The sequence below is a fragment of the Antedon mediterranea genome, chromosome 3 (genome assembly GCF_964355755.1).
Source record: "Antedon mediterranea chromosome 3, ecAntMedi1.1, whole genome shotgun sequence".
Classification (NCBI taxonomy): Eukaryota; Metazoa; Echinodermata; class Crinoidea; order Comatulida; family Antedonidae; genus Antedon; species Antedon mediterranea.
Window position 1 is genome coordinate 8,497,229 of NC_092672.1, and position 20,816 is coordinate 8,518,044.

The window sequence follows — 20,816 nt, forward strand, 5'->3', positions numbered from 1 at the left end:
CACTCAAATTAAAAAATATAATTTGACAAGACAATAACACTCAAATTAAAAAGAATTTCTAAAAATTAACAACATAATTAAACACAAAATATTTCTTTATGAAAAAACTTAAAAGTTCGTTTCACGAGGAATATTTTTTACGCATTTTTTAAAGACATATAATATGACCATAACAGCGTCCTCTATAGATCGATGCCCTATGAGGCCTCCGTACTTTTATCGGCAGGCCTAGCGATGATTTTCGCAAAGCTAAGCTTGCGATGGATTTCTGAAGGGTGCTCAATTATCAATTGATTAAAAATATTTATAAATAAAAAGTTATCGATATTTTACAATTTTATGCTTGCAGAATGCTGTAGACAACTCGTGAGTAGGTTAGATGAAGTATTGAAACAATTTTGAGTAATTTTAAGGGGTGGGTACGAAACTGCATTAGCGCCGACTTCTTCTAGCCTACACTGTTAGTATTAGTATTAACTACTACTATTCTAGTAAACTAGACGTTACAGTATAGGTACGACTACGGTAGGCTGTTGCTAGGCCTAGCTAGGCCTAGGTAGGTCTTTTTTGTGTAGGCTGCTAGATACTAGCCTAGATAACACAAAAATCGCTCGACCGGGCGCTCTCTATAATATTAATAGGGCCAGGGCAGGCCTACAATATAGGCCTAGCTAGGTAGGTTGTAGGACTATCCATATAGTTCTAGCCTAACACAGGTATCTAGGCTATTAGGCTCTTATTTCACAGACATACTCGCCATCTTCTTTATTAAACATTGTTTTTCTCACCATATGGCATTTGCCCCAAGACAAAGAGAGATGTGTTTTTTATTTAGTTTAGGCTGATTAACTAGGCTAGTAGGCTAGACTAGGCCTAGCTAGTATGTATTGTAGTATGCACCATTGATAATATTTATTTAAATTCTGTATTTTATATAGGCCTAGTTATATATATGTATGTCATTTTTATTTTTCATCTGATTGCCAATAATATTTAATAATGCACTTGTCAATTGTATGACCCACTATACAACCCCCGGGAGAGGTGCGTCATTTGACCAATGTACGTCATACCCGTGATTAAAAAACTGTGACTTACCCTTAGGTGACCATGACGCACTCCATTTTGATGCACTGTGACCATGTTGGTAGTAAAAAGTGATGAACAGTGACACACCTTGTTTATTGATGTGCAGACCATCGATGAAGCCTTGACGCACCTCTCCCGGGGGTCGTATAGTGGGTCATACAATTGACAAAGTGAATAACTGATAGTTATTCATTTACTCATACACACACATACATTTTTTATTGTACTACTAGTCTCTACTTAGACCCCATGGAGGTATTTTATACCTCCATGATGATGCTATACTGAATGATGTTCACAATATAGATAGGAAGATGATGATGAAAAAAAATGTGTTGGCTTTTGCATAATATGCACAATTGATAACATTTATTTATTTCTGTATTTTATCATTTTTATTGTCATTGTTCTGATTTAAAATTGTAAAATAATTCTTCATGGTTTTATATTGTTTCGAAGATTATTATTATTAAATATATATTATCTCCCTGAAAAAATATTTATTTTGTAGAATATGCCATTTTGATTTTCAATATTATTAGTTACTCACTTTGACCAAAAATTGGATGGATTTGTTGTCAAATTGGCTGACGGCCAATGGGGATTTGTTGGATTTTCCCGTTTGTTTTGTCTTTTTATATATTTAGATATACTTACTGTACATATAAATAAACATTAAACAAATATAAATTAATCTTTCTTAAATACAAAATATAAATAAAAGTCAAATGAAGAGAAAGAAACTATAATGTTAATTATTTTGTAAAATAATTCTTCGTGGTTTTAAATTGTTTGGAATTTGTTTTAAAATACCTACTGTGTTGTCCCCCTGAAAAAAAAATTTTTGTATGAAATATGAAAGTTCCATACTAGCTATTAATTTTTACCAAAAGTTGGATGATTGAGACATTTTGTTGTCAAATTGGCTGCCGGCCAATGGGGTTTTAGTTGAATTTGACCGTTTGTTTTGTCGTTTTATATAAGTAAAAACATTGTTTTTGTTCACTTTCTGATTTTATTAATCTTCTTACTAGTCCCACAATAGTAATTGAGAACTTTTAATTAGGTTGCCTTCATTCGTCATGTTCACTCATAATAATTTGGGTGGGGTTTTTGTTCTTGAAAGATTGGACGGTCATATGTTGAAATATTTACATTTTATTATATTTACACATTTACTATCTTTTTATTGTATATCTGATAAATTTTTTATATTTTAATGACTAATGATTTTAACTGTTTTTATGTCGCCTGTGTTAGCAGAAAAAATTAGTACAGCAATTCAGTTTGCTTTGTTTAATCCTGTCACCGTCATGGGTTTTTTGTTTGTTTATTTGTATTGTATGATAATGTTTTTAATTGATGAAATAAATGAAATGAAATAATTATTGTAACTATTTCATTTGTGACGGCAGTATATGAGAAAACCTGTTAGCTTAGTAATAGTAGCAGTGCCAAGTTTATTAGAGGAGGAAGTCATGTGACAGACACTCATCAGTGTACAGTATAACACACTGCATAAGTGCTTAGTTGTTCAATTCAGTATTGGAACTACTATGCTAAGTCAACCGTTAGCTAGGCCTACCTGCCAAATGCAGTCCACATTTGAAAGAGGTATGGTTTTGTTTTTGTTTGTTTTTTTAAGTATCATTAATAATAAAGGGGATATTATAAGTTATGGTTCAGAAAGTGCCCTTTTTCTTTTAACATTTATGTATGATTTGTATTTTATTTTCACAAAATGAAGATTGGAAATCGAAAGGATTTAGTTTAATTTTTTTGTTTAATAAGTTACTTCTTCAATTAGAAATATATGAGCATGTTCATATAAATATTACTCATTTTTTAAAAAATATTCTGAAATATTTTAGAAACCTGACAAATTTTATCCTGTACATAATAAAATTTATTTTTTGCGTTGCATATATGTACTTTAATGATTTTTATTTTTGACCTATAAAATCAATGAATTTTAGATATGTTTGTTGGTAATTTTTGTTGTTTTGTAATAAAAATATGATGAATTAATATTGTATTGCATTAACAACAATGTCCTAATGTGTTTTCAGAGACTCTATACTCTATATGTATAGTGTACAATATTCAATAATGAATATAGTTTTATTAATATTTCAATACCTTCTCTCATAATAATGGTTTTTACATTGCTGTTCTAAGTATAGAGATAAACTGAAGTGCAACCATTTCTTAAGATTAATTCAATGTTGTCCACGTCAGCAATGCATTATGTCACTTTAGATTTTTAAAGCAAATCTTGATGTTGCATTTTAAAAAATTGTAGGCCTATAGGTAAATCTTGCACAGTTTGTTTTCATTTATTCTGTTAAGTGTGATGTGCCCAAAAATGCTAGTGATAATGACATCATCATGTCCATATATGGGCACATCACATTGTTTTTTTTCACATAAGTTTGATAGTGTGAGCTTTAAACATGCCCATGTGAAATTCCCCAAATATTCCCTCCTCCCATTTTGCGTGCAAGGAGTTGGCCTTGTGCCCAAGTTAATAGGGAATGCAATACTGTGCACAGTTTTAGCGTTTCTTTCTAGAACCCCTTTGTTTCTGTAACGTTTTTTCTAGGATGTAAGACAAGACTTCCTTTGCACAATTAATTACATTACAATTCAACATGAATAACAAATTAATTATTGGAAAAATTGAAAAAATTACGATTTGTTGGCGTGCAAATTGCTTTCCTAAGTAAACATGTTGACAAATTCTTATGCAAACATGTTGTTATATTATAGTAAAGAATAAATTAAAGATCTGAAGAACAAGAAAATAATTGCAAAATGTGTATAATGAAAAACAAGACTTCTGAATACTGAAATATTGTACCTCATTGCTGAATAAATAAATAAGTTTTACTGTAATAAACGATTTTTATTATAGTCATAATTATAGGCCCAATAGAATATTGAAATGGGTGAGGGGTTGGGTGGAATTGGAAAAGAAGAAACTTCTACCTGGTTTGATCTGCAGTACTGTATCCTTCTTTGTTTTGAGAGGAGATATTAAGAGAAACTTCTACCTGGTTGGATCTGCAGTACAGGGAATAATTTCACCAGTGTAGCATAGCAAAAAGCTATACAAAACAACCTTATTGCTAATTCTGTTTGATTAGCAACATTGCTAAACAAATTTTTAAGTTGTAATTTTTCCCTGCAGCACTGTATCTCGTTTATTTTGAGAGGAGATATTAAGAGAAACTTAACACCTTGTAGTACATACAAATCGTCTTATCCCCATAATATATCCCTGCTAACAAGAAAGGGACGATAAAACCCTGTGGACAAAAATGAAATAATTTAATTTATACCAACACGTAAATTAATGGAAACAATGTTCATATTTCTTTTGTGGCTGTTCCTTGAAGGCCAAGTGCAAAGAAGTTGACCGATATTTGGAATCCTACCTCAACAAGTGAAAGCAAATGCTGTACTGGTACTGCCACACACTTTTGACCTAGAATGACTCAAGTATTCAGGGGTCCTTGTTATGTGGCGGCACTAGTGAGTCAGTGTTGTCTCTTTTCCTCAGTATAATTGTCACCATGTTGGCTCTAGGAGTCATTTTTCTTTCCTCTACTTTATAAATTGAAGATTTTCATTGCAGACAAAGAAACCCAACACAATTTTGAAATAGTATTCATGTGAAATGATATGCGTAGTTGGTATTTTTTTAAGTGAATAATATTTCTTTACCATATCCACTGTCTCTGTTCCATGTTTGGATTTTGGGTCTTGCTCAATACTACTGCATACCAAGAATTATTGCCTTACAAACAAAGATGATGCAGGGAGGTATAATATAGTATATATTTTATACCTCCCTGGATGATGGATGTAGATTTTTTAATAAATTTTTTATGAATTTCTGGTTGCCCAGATTTTTATTTTGTTTTGCATTTTCGATATTTATATACTTACTGCAAGTTTTGTTGCTTTGGATTTTTTTTGCCTAATCTTAACAAATTAGAAGTTTCATAATTCTCGAATTGTTACTTGAATATTTTTTAAACAATTCTAATTAAACTAAAGTAACAAACGCAAATATTTAAATAAAATTGAGTAGTTTAGCGCAAAATAATCTTGTGTTAAAATATCAATAATGTATCTAACGAGACGTGTTGTGAACATAGTAGTACGCATGTGCAGAAGAAAGTTTCTTTTAGGTTCTGACAAGTTTTATGAGTCACACTTGATATTTTATATTTCTTTTTTATATTTACTAAAGAATGAAAGTGATACTTTGCTGTCATCTGGACTACAGATGAATAATTTGTGTCTTAGTGGTACTTAGTCATCGCACCGTATTTCTTAGTAAATCTTTAGTTTTCCATTTTGAAAATTCCAGGGATATGAAAATAAATACTATGAATTATAAAACAACCAATTTAGAAGCACGACTACTGTAAGTCTCTGTCTACTCAATCAAATATTATGTGACAACAAATTGTAGTACCTGTATATGGACATGATGATGTCGCATCACTACCACATTTGGACATATCACTACAACCACTGTATATGGGCACATTTTTGTCAAATAACTAGTTTATCATTTATTTTATCTTCCCCAAATGCATCAGTATAATGCATTTAAATCTCCCAATTGTTATTATAATTTGTGATTTTATATCAAACACTTCAAAAGATATTTGACTGGCATTCCAATTTGAGAATTCTAGGGATACATGTATGAAAACTAACATTACAATTACAGAATGACTATTGAGAGACTATTGAGACTCCATTAGTATCAATGAAAAGTAATTATATATTCTTGCAACACAAATCATGCAATCAGTAATGCATAAAAATCAACAATAATTAATTGTTCTTTATTATTTGATTATAATGCTATTTTCATGGAGGTTAAAAAGAAAATTGAAAATGTTATTGCCAATAAAAAGAATAGGAATTATTATTATTACTTGGAATAGGGGAAAGAAAAGAGGCTAACTGATGATCAGTATCAGTATTCATTCCTCATAGGGCATTAACAAAAGAAGAAGACGGATTACCTCATCTTACATTTACAATAAAAAGTACAAATTACAATATCAAATCTTAAGAATAATAAAAAGTTAAAATGTTATTTATTTAATAGTCTGATGGCACAAATGAATTTCTTTTACGTTAGTTTTGCAAGTTTTACACCTGTAACGGCGGCCAAGTGGCAACACTTCAAATTTCTTATAAAGAGTGTGGTTAAAATATGATATGATATATGTGTCTTGAATCCTGTAAATTTCTGTTTATGTGCTGTAGTCTCATAGCAACAAAATTTTCTAGATATTTTATGCAAATGATATAATAATTAATATGGAAGTGAATAATGTTAGTGTTTTAAAAATGAAACTCTTAAGAATAAAATATTTTACTTCACAATAAGGCTGCTAAAATTATCGACGTTTCCCTTTTATCCATAAAAACTCTCATAAAAATTTAAAAGTTAATTTTAATAAACAATTATGTCCAATATTTTAGGGTTAATTTTTTATGAAGTAACCAAATTGTTTTAATGTCAAACAAATGTTATTAATAGCTAACAAATGTCCTGAAAATAATATTAGTTAATCAATCATACATACTTTGATAATATGTATGACTATTACGTTCGACTATTAAGTCTATTATGGTTGTCTCATTTTACATCCGTATCATTCTGTTCTGAGCAGAACAGTGTCGATATTAACATCCATCCAGGCTTAATTTTATCTGCTTACTTAGCTTTGTACTTTAGCTTTCAGTACAAAAAAATGCTGTATTTAGATAATTACTTTAGACTTTGATAGACTCACTTGGCTTGGATTTGGATTATTAAATATGTATGTCTACAGTGTATTTGTACATGTATTTTGCTACGGTATCTGTGAAACATTTTGGTTTTTTTAAATAAAAATGTATTTGATTAACTTTACATTTTGTTTTTAAACAGATTTTAAATGCTTTAGATTGTACAATAATTAATCTTTTTTTTAAATTCCTAAAACATATTTGTTGTATTAATAAATTATTAATTTATTTTCATTTTAATATGAAATGTACACTAGATTGTAACTTATGTTACTATAGTATGTTAATTTTTATTAAAACTTTAAATTGATTTTCTTTTCAAATATAAACATTTAGGAACAATGATTACAATTTAGATGTATCTGAACTATGAGTAACAGATTATTACCCAAAACTAAATACTGTATAGTGTTATCTTATGTATACACTATGATTTAATATAACTAGATGTTTCTATTATTAGAAATAATTAATGTTTCCTACTTAAATTAGTTTAAAGAACTTCACAATTAGATTTATCTTCAAATAGCCACATCAACATATAAATAGACGTTCTTGCATGAATTGTTGGATTGACTTTTTATCTGTGAATTGAGTCTACTGATTAAGTTGTCACCAAAGTGTATGTAAATCACTCTGTTATTAGTGTTACATGTTCATTAATAAATTCATTAAATTAAACAAATTATTGTTCATCATACTTTAGGCATACAGTACAATGCTTGTGCAAGAGGCCCAAGTCTTCTGATAATCTCTGTGTTCCTCTTAAGGTTCAATTTGTGCTAGTTGTTTTGGATCTACAAAAAAAAACAGCAATGCATAAATATACCTTCCTTAGGCACTACTAGTCCGAATCCTTTGTTTAACTAAAGAAGAAAAATTGTTGAGCTCTTTTTCCACCTTTTATTAAAATGTATATATGCCTCTTAGAATGTGCATGATATCCAGTAGATGTTGATGATGAGTTTTTAAAAAATGTGCCACTTCTATTTTGGGAATTTAGATACAACCCTCTATTTTTGCTCCCAACATTTTTTTAGTTAGAACCTCTGACATCCATACTTAAAAATGTAATCGCCACTACTGAAGATACTGTACTGTTATGATGCTGTAAAGTACACAAATATATATTTTTTTAGTTGGGATCTCTGAAATCCATACCGCCGCTCTCCTGCTAAAGACGCTTTTATGATGCAGTAAAGTATACAAATACAGTTCTTGTATTTATAGACATAATGCTATTTTTTATTTCAGATAGCTACAAATTAAATTATGTTGAAGTGGAAATTGGTCCACCAAAGCAAGGGTGAGTTCTGACCCTTACAATTTATTTGGAGTTTTAGTAATTGTGTTTGCTTTGTGTAATATACCTTTATTGATTACAGTTGCTGTTAATACTTTAAATGGATTTTTTTAAAATTTTTAATAACAAACCGTGAACATGTAAATTATGCAATGTTTTTTAATTAATTTATTTCTAGGAAAGATGATGGAACTCCAGTCATCCGTATACAGCAAACATCTAAGAATGTCAACTACAGCACGATTGTCTTTCCTCCAAAACATAATACTAATTCTTTGTAAGTTTATGATTCATTGTCAGCTTAATAGTTATATCCTGGATCGTCTAATTTTGTGAAACCACTAAGTGCTGTACATATATCATTACCCCAGTCATTTTTGGATGAAACACCTATTAAGGATATTGGATATGATCACACAATGAATAGTCTAATGTCCAACATACTACGCCATACACGCTTACAACTTGACTTCATGCCAATGAAAGGATGCTTTATTACTTATAGTGACCTACAGTATCTTTTGACAGGGTAGTGTCAAATTTCCTCTAGGATGAAAAGATTTTCAGAGAGATAAGATTTTAAATAAATTTGTTTTCTTTTCAGGAAAAGTAATGAGAAAGATTCAACCAACAACAATGAGCAGGTGTCGAGTCCACCAGCATCCAAACCAAGCCAGTCTAAAATTCCAAATGTTGTTTGCACTAATGGCCCTCTATCACTGCCACCAGCCAAAGCTAACATCAGTTCATCTCCACCATCATCACCACTGCCCGTCAAAAGTTCATCTCCAACAAAGAAGTCAATACTTGCTGGAATTCTTCCAAGTCTCCCTTCAAAGTTTAGTGGAGTAAAGTTTTCTCGATCGAAGAACCAAGCAAAAAACAACGCAGCTTCAAATAAAGACGCAAGTAAAGTGTTGTCAAATTCCAAATCATCTCCCAAGAAAGGAAGTTCACCAATTACAATCAATATTCAGTCAAAAAAAATTGAAGAAACTCCAGTAGTTAGCAGTTTAGAGACAAAAGAATGTTTAATTATGAATTGCAAGCCGGTTATAATGGCAAGCTCACCAGAATTAAGTCCACAACCTCGCTTAAGAAAAAGACAAAGTGTGGAGAGAAGAGGGCGTAGTAGAAGACAAGCTGTTGCAGATACAGCCTCTTGTTCATCATCTGAAGGGTTGTTGTTAACAAGTCCTGAAACAGTTCGCAAAGACTTGTTAAAGTCAAGACCTAACACACTAGAACTCAATGAAGAAGACCACACTAATGTTAACCAGGTAATTTCATGTTTAAACTAGATCTATGGTTAATGTTAACTTGGTTAATATGATTATTTAGTTTTGAAGGTATACAACTTTTTAATTTTAACTACTGTATGTCTATGGTTTATTTAATGTAAACTATGCATATGACTAATGTTAACTTGGTTTATGATTAATGTTAACTTGGTTTATGATTAATGTTACCTTGGTTTATTATTATTTAACAATAACTAGGTCTATGATAGATTAATGTAACAATTCCATGATTATTTAATGTTAACTAGGTCTATGATTGATGTTCACTAGGTCTATGATTGATGTTAACTAGGTCTATCATTAATGTTAACTAGGTCTATGATTGATGTTAACTAGGTCTATGATTGATGTTAACTAGGTCTATGATTGATGTTAACTAGGTCTATGATTGATGTTAACTATGTCTATGATTGATGTTAACTAGGTCTATGATTGATGTTAACTAGGTCTATGATTGATGTTAACTAGGTCTATGATTGATGTTAACTAGGTCTATGATTGATGTTAACTACTGTAGGTCTATGATTGATGTTAACTAGGTCTATGATTGATGTTAACTAGGTCTATGATTGATGTTAACTAGGTCTATGATTGATGTTAACTAGTTCTATGATTGATGTTAACTAGGTCTATGATTAATGTTAACTAGGTCTATGATTGATGTTAACTAGGTCTATGATTGATGTTAACTAGGTCTACAGTATGATTAATATTAACCAGGTCTATGATCAATGTTATTGTTAACTAGAACTATGAAAAAACACATTTTAGGATGATCAGTCAGACTGTATTTGCAAGATATTTTCCCTAAAATTCTTGTACTTAAATATATTTTGAATGACATTTTAAGTAACCAACAATATTCCTATTTTAATCATTTATAGAGTTTAAATTCCACATTATAAATACACATTTTTACATCAGATAAGAGTAACCTTTGATGCATTTTCCTGTTGTCAATCTTCTGTAGGATTCATTTGGGCATTTTTAATTTTATCATTTAAAAAAATCTTTAATGGCCATGACCAAAATGGTACTTAATAGGTTTCAATTTAAGACGTGGAATTATAATTAGTTAATGGATTTTTTAGTTAGAATATCATGATTGACTTACTGGAATCAAGTTCAACAATTGAATAAATATTCCAACAAATTTATTCATTTAAGTTGAGCACAATGAGCAATCTGTATAGTGTAAAATAATATTTTAAATTATCTAAAAAACTAATAATTACAATGATAATAAGAAATAATATTACTAATTAAATACTAATATACTTTATACTAACTGTATACATCATTACTGTACATTAATATTGTTAATATAACTGTTTTTAATAGTTTTTCAATATTATCAGGATAGTCAATTTTTTTTTAATGATACATACTGTCTGTAATTTAATAGTTTTTATTATCTGTGTCTATAATTAGTAAAGAAATTTAGTATTTCGGTTGTTTTATCGTATTTTAGGATGTGAAGTAGTCAAGGGTTTCCTTTAGATTACATACACATTCCCAACATCGTTGCAAAACGAAACACTTTAGCTTTACCAAGAGGATTAAGTTTGTCCGCAGAGCCATTCTGAGTATTTTCAGTCCTAAAAAAGTTTATAAATAGCTTCATACCTTGTATTGGATTATACTATTTTTAGATGATATAATATGCAGTGTTTAGTTGCTGATTAGTTTGGCTTATGTTTAAATGCTATATTGATTTAGGTATTAAAGCTCTCATAATCACATAATTGGGGCAAGTTTTTAGGGTGGATTGGGGAGGAGACACAAGGCTTTTACACACAGACTCTAGGCCTAAAATGTAGTGTGCCTACTAACTCTAACTTCCCTTGTTGCAAGGATAAATAGTTTGCTAGAATTTTATAGTTTTTATTGTTCAATGAAAGTGGTTTATGTTCATTATTGGTCATAGAAGTGTTTTATACTGTATGTGATCATTATTGGTCATAGAAGTGTTTTGTGTGTTCATTATTGGTCATAGAAGTGTTTTGTGTGTTCATTATTTGGTCATAGAAGTGTTTTATGTGTTCATTATTGGTCATAGAAGTGTTTTATGTGTTCATTATTGGTCATAGAAGTGTTTTGTGTGTTCATTATTTGGTCATAGAAGTGTTTTATGTGTTCATTATTGGTCATAGAAGTGTTTTATGTGTTCATTATTGGTCATAGAAGTGTTTTATGTGTTCATTATTGGTCTTAGAAGTGTTTTATGTGTTCATTATTGGTCTTAGAAGTGTTTTATGTGTTCATTATTTGGTCATAGAAGTGTTTTATGTGTTCATTATTGGTCATAGAAGTGTTTTATGTGTTCATTATTGGTCATAGAAGTGTTTTATGTGTTCATTATTTGGTCATAGAAGTGTTTTATGTGTTCATTATTGGTCTTAGAAGTGTTTTATGTGTTCATTATTGGTCTTAGAAGTGTTTTATGTGTTCATTATTTGGTCATAGAAGTGTTTTATGTGTTCATTATTGGTCATAGAAGTGTTTTATGTGTTCATTATTGGTCATAGAAGTGTTTTATGTGTTCATTATTGGTCATAGAAGTGTTTTATGTGTTCATTATTTGGTCATAGAAGTGTTTTAGGTGTTCATTATTGGTCATAGAAGTGTTTTATGTGTTCATTATTGGTCATAGAAGTGTTTTATGTGTTCATTATTGGTCATAGAAGTGTTTTATGTGTTCATTATTGGTCATAGAAGTGTTTTATGTGTTCATTATTGGACATAGAAGTGTTTTATGTGTTCATTATTGGTCATAGAAGTGGTTTTTTTTTCATTATTGGTCATAGAAGTGTTTTATGTGTTCATTATTGGACATAGAAGTGTTTTATGTGTTCATTATTGGTCATAGAAGTGTTTTATGTGTTCATTATTGGTCATAGAAGTGGTTTTTTTTTCATTATTGGTCATAGAAGTGTTTTATGTGTTCATTATTGGACATAGAAGTGTTTTATGTGTTCATTATTGGTCATAGAAGTGTTTTATGTGTTCATTATTGGTCATAGAAGTGGTTTTTTTTTCATTATTGGTCATAGAAGTGTTTTATGTGTTCATTATTTGACATATAAGTGTTTTATGTGTTCATTATTGGTCTTAGAAGTGTTTTATGTTCATTAGGCCTATATTATATATTTATAGGTTTAGAATACTAGTGTGCCATACATATTGAACTATTGAATTTTATATCTGTTTATTTCAGAATTTGTCACCAGGACCAGCGGTACAACGGCGTAGAGCTCTATCGACGCCAACACGTGGTCATCAAAAAATGCTAATTAATGAATCTGAACTTACAGATGCCATTAAGTCTAGAAAAGAACGTTTTGATTCCACTGGTGAGGACCTAGCACACGATGACTATTCCTCTAGTGATGACGAACCCTTTATGGAAATTCCACAAGCAGTGCAAGCTGCTCAGAAAGCTGAAAGAGATCGAGTTTTTCAAAACCAGGCCATTCAAGCAACACACAACAATGCAAAAGAACGAACTCACATGGTCCAACTAAAACAAAATACTGGAAAAGACCGAAATTGTAAATTCCAAGCAGTACAAAATACGGACAAAGAGTTCATTTGTCAGACGATCCAAACTGCACAACATTGTGAAAAAGAGGATCCTAGTTCTACTGAGAATCAGAGTAAAAAGATCACATATGAAGTTGTATCATTAGGTGCCCCACTCGCCAGAGGAAAGGATTTAACAGAGTTAGCAAAAGCTATGAAATCAATGCAAAATAGAGTGTGTCGAAGGTCGTCTGTTGATGGCTATGAAGAACTGGAAAAAGAAGACCAACCAATAGAAACTGGTCAAGCTAGAAAAATTGACCGCCATGAAATTGAGAAAATTATCCATAAAAGTAAACTTTCCAAAAAGTTGTCATTATCAGAAACTTCTTGTAGACTAGGTGATCTTCAGGCTAATAGAGATTGTGAACTTTCCATGTCCGCGACAACAGAAATGGTGTGCAATAATACAGTTAAATTGAAATTGCAAAGAGTTCCATCTGCAAAGTCTAGAAAGTTTGAACAAGAAGGGCAAAGAAGCCCAAAGAGTGACAGTTTAGAGAGCAAAGGGCAAGATTTAGATGGAAAGGGGCACAAAAAACCCATTCCTCTACCAAGAAGTTATTTAAATCGAGACAGTGGACATGAGAGTAGTAATGATGAGAAGAGTGGTTCTTCCGCAAACACATCCCCGTCATCAACGCTATGCAAATCTCGTAATTTAAATGTCACTCCAATTATTAACATTGCAATGGAAAAGTGTCAAGCTATGCGAGAAGCTAAACAAAATGCAGAAGTGGTTATTCAGAATGGGAATGACACGTATATGAACGTGAAGTTGAAACCAAGACACCAGAGAGATCGGTATTATGAAAATGTGGCAATTGAGCAGGTCTTGCAAAGTATTTCTCAGGTAAGCTCAGCTAATATGAAATTATGAACTATTTGATACCTATTTTTGACAGACTGTTACTACTCTATCTCAACAGCGAGACGTTCAATGTTAAGTTTTCGTCAGCTTTATGGACATGACTTTAGTTTAACATGTATTACTGCTATGTACCCTGTGCATATCTGTACATAATATACAGTGATATCTAATTCTGCAGAATTTGTCTTAATGCACATTTGCATTCTATGCCTAGATTAATACAGAACTTTACTTTGGCATGCCGTACCAGTTTGTATCATTTCCTAAACTTCAAAAAGTGTGTAATTATACATCTGCTTCGGCTAGAAATTATTCTATAATTACTTCATTTTCGGACACTGTTAACAAATTGTTGACATGTCCTAAATGAGTATTTTATTAAACACATGCATATTACTAATGGACCACATGATAAAATGTGTACAATATGCTCTGTCTCAAATATGATCGATGGTTTGTTAGTTAATGTTAATGGATGTTAATAATGATTGAGTGTACAGTAGTTTTACCTATAATTCCTGGATCTATTCCATACATGGCTTTAAAAGTATTTTGTTAGGCATCATCACTATAGAACACAATTTGTTTATATTGGAATATTACAGTAGCTCTTTCAATACAAAGTAAAGTACTGGTCTCCAAAATTCTTCCAAAAGAATAAGTAACATTTCAATACATTTTTTTTTTACAGCGATCAGATTCACCAAATCCTTCTCCTATTCCAAAACGAAGAGTACGCCATGTTTCTGGCGCAGACAGTGAGGGCTCTTCCTCATCAGAAATTAGTGTTAGTCCAAATCAAAACAAGGTGCACTTGAGTAGTCAGTATATTAAACAAGACACTTCGTGTCGATATAGCGGCGGATCCGATTGCAGTGCAAGAGGTCGTGGTGATGGGCAAAATTCACGCCCTGTTCCTGCTCCTCGTTACCCCAAAGAAAGTGGAGAAAATCATAGTATGTGTATATTCTTCTTTGTTAATAATATTAATTTAAATCAAGATCTTAATGTAGGCTAGTAATACGAAGTAATAGTTCTGTATTTTTTTCCTGGTCTGTACAGTATGATACAGAATACATAAATAATACAGAAAAATAAAATATTGGTCTTATTTACTGTAAGTAATAGCTGATTTTCGGAAACCTGTATCTATGTCCTGTATCATACAGTAGGAAAATTCATTAATACATTCTTATATATCTATCACATGTGATACTCTATCATAGCCATAAGCCTAACCATATTCGCCACATGAGATACAGTATGTGACACTGTATTGCAGAATTTGCCTATGATACTGGACATAATTATAATGACATATGTAGCAATACAGTACAGAAAATTGGGTGTAAATTAAACCAACTAATTGTGTGTTTATACTAGCTTTATCGTTTCATTATTTTCTTCATTTTTTTTCATTATTCCAAAAGATACTGTTGATACTTATAATTGTCCATTGCTGTGCATGTAAAGGCCTTGATAAAATAGATATATTGCAACAAGTTTGACCAGTTAAAATATGTTACTTATGACCTACAATAATTAATTTTGGATGACTGTAAATGTTCTGCTAAACTCTCTGTATTTCCTTTGTACAGTCAAAGAGACACCTTTCTTCTAAAATTTTACTGAAATTATAGAAATTTTACTTCACTTTACAAATCTACACAGGAAATTGCTAATCACTCCGAGGCATCCAGAATGTCTCGAGTTAACTAGAAACGTGACTAAAAAAAATCAATTTTTCTAGCAATTTTAAAAATAGCCTCTTCAATTTGCTTTTGTTTAGTAATATAATAATGATAATGATAAGTTACATATTTCTGAATTTAAATATTGGTTCCTGTATAAAATTGTCTTTGTAAAAAAATGCTGTGTTATGTGTTTTAAAGTAAATGTTGGTGTATTTGTTTTATATATCTTTTCTTTTTTTTTTCGGTAGATGGTAAATTATGGTATTTTGGCAAGATGCCTCGGCAAGAATGTGAAAACCTACTGTTGTCATTAGCTAAACCGTGCCAGTTCTTAGTGAGAGACAGTTCCCACAGGGTAAGATATTATAATACATTTTGCTTTCAAAAACTTACTTTTTTTTGTGTATAACTGTTTCAAAGTTCTACAGAAATTGTATGACAAAATAACAGTATTTCTATAGCTTGGCACTGATATTTAAATCCCTTTAACAGAAAATAACTTTTAATTGAAAATTATATTATTTATTCATTTACAACATAAGTTTATTTATTGTACATGCTAACACAGTATGGCATTACTGATTGTAAAAGTGTATTCTCAATAAAAAAAAAACAAAATATTAACATAAAAAGTTACAAATACTTCCTAAAAATACAAAATATTTTATTTTTTATTTATTTATTTTTTTATTTTTATTTATTTCGGTATATAAAACATTACAAAAAGCAGAACAAGTCTGAAATTATTGTAGCACATTATATAAAAAATTTACATTACAGATAAAAAATACAAAACAATTTACAAAATGCATAAGAAAAATAAATATACTGTACATTAATCATTAAAATTTATCTAGTATTTTAAAAATATTTATCAAGGTTTTAATTTATTTTAAGCAATATATACAATAGTATTAATTTAAATGAATTTATTTATTTACTTATAAAAATCCTATATAAAAAAAATTATTTCAAGTTAAGCAGATTAACATTTAGAATTGTCCAATATAAAATGCAAAAGTGGAGAAAGAAAAATGTAAAGGTATTTTAATATGTGTTGTTTTTTTATTTTGCAAAGACAATCCATTGAATGTGATTTTGATATTGTTTGTAAGATATTCTACCTCGTAGTTGCACTGTATATAAATGTTCGGACCATGGCGCCAATATTGTTACGTTAAATTGGTTACTTGACTCAACAAATTTCCTTCTATAAATGTTTATATTAATACCTAATACAATTCAAATTACTGTTTTATTAATAAAATTCTGAACTTGATTTAACCTTACTTAGAATTATGTAAATTAATTTGCTGACCTTTAATGATACTCGTTACAGTTGGAGATGGGTTCCAGTTAAGCCTTACGGTTACATCCTAGATTAATTTAAAACCCTGACCAGATTTTACAGTTGGTTCAAACGCATGATGTCATGTAGCAAAATCAACATTAGCATTTCAACAGTAGCCTCTATGTCTCCTTGCAAACTAATTACGCGTGTGTCAGCATATGGACTTGTTATAATGACAGACATTCGTTTTTTATCTAGTGTTCCATGCTGATTTTTTGTAGGTCATATATTTTAAACCACACTTTTAACTTTACAATGTATAAAGCACTTTTTTACACATGCCTGTAGGAAAAAATTATATAATTAATAGGAAAACAAATGATTGGTATGTCAATGCAATTTGATGAATGTTATATGCAGTTTACACAACCTTAAACCAAATCTATCACTCTTTTAATCATGCCTTATTACTTAGCTGGCAAGGCTCAGAAAACTTTCATTGTGTTATGGGAAATATTATCTATTAAAATTGACAGGGTGCTGGTTGCTTTGTAGTTCATCCTCCTAAGACCAGTTGGTGATATGACCATTCATGATTGAGCACCCTCCTCCAATGTTTTTATATGTTAAACTATAGTTCAATAATATTCGACAAAACATGCGTTTTTGACCAATTATTTATTATATTAGGAACTATACACATTTCATATTAGGTCACAGAGAGGTCAAATATAATTTAATATTTTACCGATTGTATTATGTAATATTAGTATATTTACAATACATCTGCTCCCTCTCCCCCACTGTCATGTTCTATATTTTGTTGACCTTTATAGATTTCTCATATCCAATTTGTTTTTACTGACATATGATACTTGAATGACTAGTTTGATATCTGGGGCATTTCCCGTACAGTATGTCAAGGTATCGTACCGGTCTGTATCATCTACATGTATACCCACATTGTACAGGAAATATGGAATCCCATATAAAACTTTTATGTTACCATTTTTTTAATGTATTGGTTCCTGGTGGCACTTTTACTTATTCCTGGTGGCACTTTACTTATTCCTGGTGGCACTTTACTTATTCCTGGTTGCACTTTACTTATTCCTGGTGGCACTTTACTTATTCCTGGTGGCACTTTACTTATTGCTTGTGGTACTTTACTTATTCCTGGTGGCACTTTACTTATTCCTGGTGGCACTTTACTTATTCCTTGTGGCACTTTACTTATTCCTTGTGGCACTTTACTTATTCCTGGTGGCACTTTACTTATTCCTGGTGGCACTTTACTTATTCCTTGTGGCACTTTACTTATTCCTGGTGGCACTTTACTTATTCCTGGTGGCACTTTACTTATTCCTGGTGGCACTTTACTTATTCCTGGTGGCACTGTACTTATTCCTGGTGGCACTTTACTTATTCCTGGTGGCACTTTACTTATTCCTTGTGGCACTCTACTTATTCCTTGTGGCACTCTACTTATTCCTGGTGGCACTTTACTTATTCCTTTTGGCACTTTACTTATTCCTGGTGGCACTTTACTTATTCTTTGTGGCACTTTACTTATTCCTTGTGGTATTTTACTTATTCCTGGTGGTATTTTACTTATTCCTGGTGGCACTTTACTTATTCCTGGTGGCACTTTACTTATTCCTGGTGGCACTTTACTTATTCTTTGTGGCACTTTACTTATTCTTTGTGGTACTTTACTTATCCCTGGTGGCACTTCACTTATTCCTGGTGGCACTTTACTTATTCCTTGTGGTACTTTACTTATTTCTTGTGGCACTTTACTTATTCCTTGTGGCACTTTACTTATTCCTGGTGGCACTTTACTTATTCCTGGTGGCACTTTACTTATTCCTGGTGGCACTTTACTTATTCCTGGTGGTATTTTACTTATTCCTTGTGGTACTTCACTTATTCCTGGTGGCACTTTACTTATTCCTGGTGGAACTTTACTTATTCCTTGTGGTACTTTACTTATTCCTGGTGGCACTTTACTTATTCCTTGTGGTACTTTACTTATTCCTGGTGGCACTTTACTTATTCCTGGTGGCACTTTACTTATTCCTGGTGGTACTTTACTTATTCCTGGTGGTACTTTACTTATTCCTTGTGGTACTTTACTTATTCCTTGTGGTACTTTACTTATTCCTTGTGGAACTTTACTTATTCCTGATGGAACTTTACTTATTCCTTGTGGAACTTTAATTATTCCTTGTGGTACTTTACTTATTCCTGGTGGCACTTTACTTATTCCTGGTGGCACTTTACTTATTCCTGGTGGTACTTTACTTATTCCTGGTGGTACTTTACTTATTCCTGGTGGTACTTTACTTATTCCAGGTGGCACTTTACTTATTCCTGGTGGAAATTTCTTCCACTTGAAAAACAAAATTCAGATCATTAAAAAGTTGTAAAAAGAAAAAAAAAAAAATTCAACCAATCACATTAAGAGAGTTAGTTGTAAGAGCACTTTATTTGTAAGAGCTTTGGATAAACATAAGCATGAAAATGGGGACATGAATAAAGAGAAATATGTTTAAACCCCTACATCTATTCAAAGGCTTTCATTGTGCCAATGAACTTAATTTACTAACATTGTATCATTAGATAGATTGCATTATGTACTTCTATATTTTGTTTTTTCTAGGCTGGCGATTTAATGTTATCAGTACTTTTTGGAAGAAAAGTTCATCACTACCTTATACAAACCACACAAGATGAGAAGTTTTCTATCGCACATCATGATTTCAACTCAGTCACTGAAATTATTGATTTCTATACAACTCATGTTATTATGTACTCACCGAAGAATGATCCGATATACCTCGGGGAACCATTTATGAAGCACCAATAGAAAGCTCTTGTGGTTTTCAGAGTAATGATGTCAGAGCAATTAGTAGTATGCATTCGCACACATGAGTAATGGAAGAACAACTGTAGCTGTTTCACATAGCCTAGCAAACTCCGGAGTAAAGCTTTGTCTAGGGCTATCAAACTAGTTTGACAATAAAGTACCCAAATATGGTAGTGATATTCCCAGATATGGTAGTGATATGACATCATCATGTCCATATATGGGCACATAACGTTTGATAGTGTAGAGAATGCTTAACACAGACCAGGACGTTAACAATTGCGTTTGGTATGGTACAGTATGTACTTATATTTTGCTAGGTGATAGGAAAGAGGTACTTTTCAAGAGTCTGCTAAACTCATGCTAAATTTGTCTTGTTTTATGTTTGATAAGAAGTAATATAATTGTTGAGCATTTCGTGAATTATGTATATATATATATATATATATTATATGTGCTAGATATGTGTTTATGAATTTACTTAAGTTGAATGATTTGATGCTGGTGTTGATAAATAAACATAATTATATTTTTTTGTAATACAAAACAGTGACTGTTGCCTGGTGCAACTAGAATATAAGCATATATGGCAACATTTTCGAAAAATGGAAAAATTTCGACCCTTTTATTTTTTGACATAACTAGTTACTATGGTTCTATAAGATTATGCAAAAACAATATATGCACATATATGACAATATTATGGCATAATTATTGAATTTAAAAAGTGGATCTTATGGCCATTTTTCGAAAAATTTCCTGTACTATAAGACATGGAAATTTTAGAAAAATTGCCAAATTTTTACCCTTATAATTTATGACAAAATTAGTTACTATGGCTCTATAAGATGATGTAAACACAATATATACGCATATATGGCAATACTATCGTATAATTAGGGATTTTAAAAGGTGGATATTTTGGCAATTTTTCGAAAAAAATCCCTGTACTATAGTATAGGTAAATTTTCGAAAAAATGGCCAAATTTCGAC

The 20,816-nt window shown here is 31.0% G+C and overlaps 1 protein-coding gene across 1 annotated transcript; it reads left to right on the forward strand.

Moving 5' to 3' along the window:
- The first annotated feature begins 2,646 nt into the window (after positions 1 to 2,646).
- Positions 2,647 to 20,435, forward strand: LOC140043520 (uncharacterized). The gene is made up of 8 exons (XM_072088045.1): positions 2,647 to 2,703; positions 8,167 to 8,218; positions 8,394 to 8,492; positions 8,820 to 9,495; positions 12,734 to 13,951; positions 14,661 to 14,925; positions 15,912 to 16,018; positions 19,617 to 20,435. The coding sequence occupies exons 1-8, from the start codon at positions 2,682 to 2,684 to the stop codon at positions 19,821 to 19,823; spliced, it is 2,646 nt and encodes an 881-aa protein (XP_071944146.1). The 5' UTR covers positions 2,647 to 2,681; the 3' UTR covers positions 19,824 to 20,435.
- The last annotated feature ends 381 nt before the right edge of the window (positions 20,436 to 20,816 follow it).